Source organism: Coregonus clupeaformis, unplaced genomic scaffold (genome assembly GCF_020615455.1).
Source record: "Coregonus clupeaformis isolate EN_2021a unplaced genomic scaffold, ASM2061545v1 scaf1354, whole genome shotgun sequence".
NCBI classification, from domain to species: Eukaryota; Metazoa; Chordata; class Actinopteri; order Salmoniformes; family Salmonidae; genus Coregonus; species Coregonus clupeaformis.
Genome location: NW_025534808.1, coordinates 64,464 through 70,000, shown reverse-complemented (window position 1 = coordinate 70,000; position 5,537 = coordinate 64,464). Strand labels below are relative to the sequence as shown.

At 44.7% G+C, this 5,537-nt stretch overlaps 1 protein-coding gene across 1 annotated transcript in view; it reads left to right on the top strand.

Moving 5' to 3' along the window:
- The window catches only part of si:ch211-266a5.12 (uncharacterized protein LOC557488 homolog), a 4,601-nt gene extending 424 nt beyond the window's left edge, over window positions 1-4,177 (top strand). The window contains exons 1-6 of the mRNA XM_041875051.2: window positions 1-76; window positions 914-985; window positions 1,317-1,436; window positions 2,124-2,180; window positions 2,316-2,399; window positions 3,069-4,177. The exon at window positions 1-76 is cut by the window's left edge and continues 424 nt beyond it. Coding sequence (XP_041730985.2) covers window positions 1-76; window positions 914-985; window positions 1,317-1,436; window positions 2,124-2,180; window positions 2,316-2,399; window positions 3,069-3,167 — 508 coding nt within the window. The 3' untranslated portion in view covers window positions 3,168-4,177. The remainder of the gene's footprint in view (window positions 77-913; window positions 986-1,316; window positions 1,437-2,123; window positions 2,181-2,315; window positions 2,400-3,068) is intronic.
- Window positions 4,178-5,537: the final 1,360 nt, after the last annotated feature.

Genomic DNA, 5,537 nt, shown 5'->3' with positions numbered 1-5,537 from the left:
TGTGAAGGACGGGTTCTCTCGCTGTGTGGACCTGGCCAAACTGCAGCAACTGATCCAGGACGTCCAGAACGGCTTCGTAAGTACCGACCAACTGTATTTACATATACTGTCTTCATCAATAGACTACTGTATATCTCTCTAGATATACTGTCTTCATCAGTAGACTACTGTATATCTCTCTAGATATACTGTCTTCATCAGTAGACTACTGTATATCTCTCTAGATATACTGTCTTCATCAGTAGACCTACTGTGTATCAGGAACGTACATGACCTCTCCCCCCAAAGACAATGTAGGATCACACTATAGTTATTACACTGTACTCACAGAAACTATTACACAGTGATAAGAACACCTGTACTGTAAACTGTCACCCAATGAAGCCATCTGTGTCTGAATTAAAGGCTCTTGGTCACTTGATATCTAAACGTGTATAACCCGGAGGAGTAATGTGATTACTGTCTAACTGGAAATACACGCGTGTGTCTAACAGCAACGCATCATTACTAAAGCACTGTGTATGGTACAATGTGTCATCTGTCAGCATCAGTGTCAGATTTTGCCGTCCTCCACGATGGATCACGCCGTCCTGACATCACGTTTACATTTGTACATTTTAGTCATTTTAGCAGACGCTCTAATCCAGAGCGATTTACAGTTAGTGAGTGCGTACATTTTTTTCATACCGACATCAGTCAGTGTGTCCCTGTGGCTTGTGATGCAGTTCTAAAAGTAATTCAATGCGTAGAAGTGTGTTCTATGGCGAGGGCTTGTAACCTCTAACCTTGGAAATTTGAATGGTAAAATCATGGGTACACTCCCAATGGCTAACCATAGATAGGTTATATTTCTATGGGTCATTGATTGTGTGAATGAGTCTTGACGCACTGTACCTGTCATTCCCTTCAATAGAAAATCACGTCTCATGATGAGAGGATCCTGCTAAAGACAGTCACCTTTGACAAGATCAAGAAGCACAAGAAGGTAAGGACTGACCATCCCTCGGAGACTGGTTCCTCTCTAGGTTTCTTCCCAGGTTCCTGCCCTTCTAGGGAGTTTTTCATAGCCGCTGTGCTTCTGCCTCTGCATCGCTCTTTGGGGTTTTAGGCTGGGTATCTGTAAAGCCCTTTGCGACAACCGCTGATGTCTAAAAGGGCTTTATAAAATACATTTGATTGATTGATTGGTACAAGCTCTGGGGTCATGCAGAGTCTGAGATGTGTTTTGAGTGCAACGAAGAAGTTCCATCGACACAATCTCCGTCGTGCTCCGCCTCGGCAGCACATTTACTAACACAACGTTCTCTCACGTCTAGTACCACGGTTGTGTCCTGCTCAAAATCGTGGACTTTTATCACGAAGTTCTCCAGAGACAAGACGGAGATTATACTGACCTGTGGGGCCTGTTGGATGAAGTGAAGGACTGTGTTCCCAGAGTAAGTGTCTCAAACATTATAACTGCATCCCAAATGGCACCCTATTCCCTACATGGTGCACTACTTTTGACCAGGGTCCACAGGGTCCATAGGAAATAGGGTGCCATGTGCTCATAGGGCTCTGGTCAAAAGTAGTGCACTATATAGGAAATAAGGTGCCATGTGCTCATAGGGCTCTGGTCAAAAGTAGTGCACTATATAGGGAATAGGGTGCCACTCTCTGGTCAAAAGTAGTGCACTATATAGGGAATAGGGTGCCATTCTCTGGTCAAAAGTAGTGCACTATATAGGAAATAGGGTGCCATGTGCTCATAGGGCTCTGGTCAAAAGTAGTGCACTATATAGGGAATAGGGTGCCATTCTCTGGTCAAAAGTAGTGCACTATATAGGGAATAGGGTGCCATTCTCTGGTCAAAAGTAGTGCACTATATAGGGAATAGGGTGCCATTTGGGACGTGGACTATGTAAATGCATGAACCATCTCTCTGTGAAGGTAGAGACTCAAACACAGCCAGGATTTCCTGTGGGGCCTTTTTGTAGTTCAGTGATTCTGTTACACTGCACTGTAATCCAGCTATCGCATGTAAAAGACTCTCACACTAATCTGTCAAAGGAATTTGTGACAACAGCTGACGAAGAAAAAAAGGCTTTTTAAATAGATTTGATTGATTGGCTGATTGATTGCAGATGAAGAAGATCTGTGAAAAGCTGTACCAGGATGCTGCTGGGAAGCCGGTGAATGAGGTAAACTCAGGACTGACAATCAAACACACATGCACATAAAACATACACAACTGAAATAAACAACCACATGGGACAAGTCAGCGTGAGGTAACGAATATACAACCTAATATTTCTAACTTCTGTTTATTTTTCCAGTCCAAGATAGAGGAAGACATGGAGCTGCTGTCGAAGGACGCAGCCATTCTGCAGCTGCAGAGACTGAAGGCAGCCAGCAGAAAGGTGGGTTCCATGTTAGCTCTTAATCCACAGTGATCACGCATCAATAACACTCAAGAGGTGGTTACAGAAGATCACAGTGTGTTTTAGCTAGACTGTGCAAGCATGTGTCATTGGCTGGCCTTTAATAGCTTGTTTCTAGGTTCTAGGTTCTAGGTTCCTCAATCAATCCATTTTTATTTTATAAAGCCCTTTTTACATCAGCAGTACTGTTGTCACAAAGGGCTGTACAGTTACCCAGCTTAAACCCAAATGGCTCTACAGTTACCCAGCCTAAACCCAAAGGGCTGTACAGTTACCCAGCCTAAACCCAAATGGCTCTACAGTTACCCAGCCTAAACCCAAAGGGCTGTACAGTTACCCAGCCTAAACCCAAAGGGCTGTACAGTTACCCAGCCTAAACCCAAAGGGCTGTACAGTTACCCAGCCTAAACCCAAAGGGTTGAACAGTTACCCAGCCTAAACCCAAAGGGTTGAACAGTTACCCAGCCTAAACCCAAATGGCTCTACAGTTACCCAGCCTAAACCCAAATGGCTCTACAGTTACCCAGCCTAAACCCAAAGGGTTGAACAGTTACCCAGCCTAAACCCAAAAGAGCAAGCGACACAGAAGCACAGACATGTTCCTCCAGCTAACACCATCTCTCTTCTGTTCCCTCTGTGGTTGTACAGGTGGTTGAGCTGTCCGAGAGGGCGACTCTGGACAAGGCCATGGGAGAGCTACCGGGTCTGGATGATTACATCCAGGGGAAGGGCCTCCGCAGGAGCTGAGGAAGTAATCAGACCGGCAGTGACTACGCACACACAGCCCTGCGTTACCGTGACTACGCACACACAGCCCTGCATTACCGTGACTACGCACACACAGCCCTGCGTTACCGTGACTACGTAGACACAGCCCTGCGTTACCGTGACTACGCACACGCAGCCCTGCGTTGCCGTGACTACGCACACGCAGCCCTGCGTTACCGTGACTATGCACACACAGCCCTGCGTTACCGTGACTACGTACACGCAGCCCTGCGTTACCTTGACTACGTACACGCAGCCTTGCGTTTACCGTCTTTTTTGATATCACATTTACTGGCTTTACTCTCTCTAGCTCTCTCTGCTTGTAGCCATATTCCCTTAGACATGTTCTGACATCGCAACGAGAAAAACGTGTTTGTGGTTTTGTGACCACGTTGTTTATCTACTTCTTCAACTGCCTTGGATTACTGTCAACATGTTGATTGACTTTTAATTTTGAACTTGTCCAATACTCAGTTGGGGAGAATGTTTGCTTCCTCTGTTTTCTGCTGGTACTACATGTTCTGTTTTCTGCTGGTACTGCATGTTCTGTTTTCTGCTGGTACTGCATGTTCTGTTTCTGCTGGTACTGCATGTTCTTGTGTACTGTGTATATACCATATGCTTCTCTGGAGCGATACTCTCCTACAGGACTATATTACTTTATTTTGAAGTAAGCCAGAGCACATAGAGAACGTGTTTTCTCCAGATATCTGTACTTTCAGTGAAAGGTCTAATCTGAGACAGTGAATGCAGGCATTCGACTATAGATTTATCACGCCAGCATATCAATGGATGTTGTTGTTTTTTTCTATGAAAACCCTGTCTGTAAAAACACACTGAGGCCCATGAATGTATTACGTCTGCATTTGAACCTGTGCATCAATAAAAGAGACACCTGCAACACCTGATTCAGTACCCTAGAACCCAGTGGAAAAACCCTCTCCTGTGTACCTGTGTGCAGAGAGGGAGAGACTGGGAAGGAGGTTGGATTCCAGCATCGCAACATACGTAGGTTTGTACTCAGAGATTCTATAAATCAGTTGTACGTAAGAAATTCTACGGTTGTACGTGAAATTCTACCTAAGTAGGAGTAGGAAAGGAAATCTACACTGGAACCATCTATTCTAAACAGGATGAAGCTACGTATGGAGTAGCGACTGGTATTCAAGGACAATGATTCCAAAGATTCTTTAATCTTTCAAAGATTCCAGTTCCGGGCGGAGTGTCCTGATGGAAGTTCCGAAGTGGAATTCCCCTGTTATTTTTCCTTTGTTGTTTCAATTCATAGGTTGCACTTCAGTCACCCGATCGCCGCCTCATGCCATTGTTATGAATGTCACAGTGTGATAGCGGTGGCCTATATTCTGTGGTAAACCCCAGTCATTCTGGACGGAGGCTGATGACTGTTTATTCTAAACTACACTGTGGTGCCTGGAAATACGACGACGTTGCTGAAAGTAGTCAAATATTTAGCACGAAAGAACTTTGCCTGCATTATCATGTCGTGAAAAATTTTACATCAGACAGACGGCAATGTTGTCATAAGCTAGCAAAGTTAGTCAAAAAATAGCTAGCAATGCTAACGTTAGCTAGTAAACATCGTTTTCAAACAATATTGTGACGAAACATGCAACCCTTGAATTGTTCAGGTCACTGCTCCTGGAGACTGTGTTTCTGCTGTTCAGATCACTGCTCCTGGAGACTGTGTTTATAGGCTGCGGACTGGTTCAATATCAATATTGACTCGGCAGTGGATTGTACCATACAGTGAGCCTGCCATCTACAGTACAGAATCAGTCCCAGCCAGGCAACAAGAGGTAGAGCTCTGAACAGACTGCAAATGAGGACAGGAAAAGGGTCTGTTTAATTTGTCCTGTGTGTGTGTGTGTGTGTGTGTGTGTGTGTGTGTGTGTGTGTGTGTGTGTGCGTGTGTGTGCGTGCGCGTGCGCGTGTGTGTGTGTGTGTGTGCGCGTTGGGTTTGGTTAGTTTGTTCTCCTTATGGCCACAAGGCAGAAAACCCCACTATGAGAAATATTTCCAGAATGATCTAACTAAAGGTGAGAAGAACATTCATATGATCTGTCTATGTACGCGCATGTGGAAATGAATTGCCTCCTTGGAGGACAATAAAATCGAATCTAATTACTGAAAGGTCAAAAGACTTGTTTGAATTTGTGACAGATGTGGTTGATCTGGTTACAATCTGAACCCAAGGCAACTGAGGTCAATGGGCAAGTCCACAGGGAACTGGTGAAAACAGATCTAACAAGATGGAACAATGCATTAAGATATTATTTAACTGAGGTCAATGGGCAGGTCCACAGGGAACTGGTGAAAACAGATCTAACA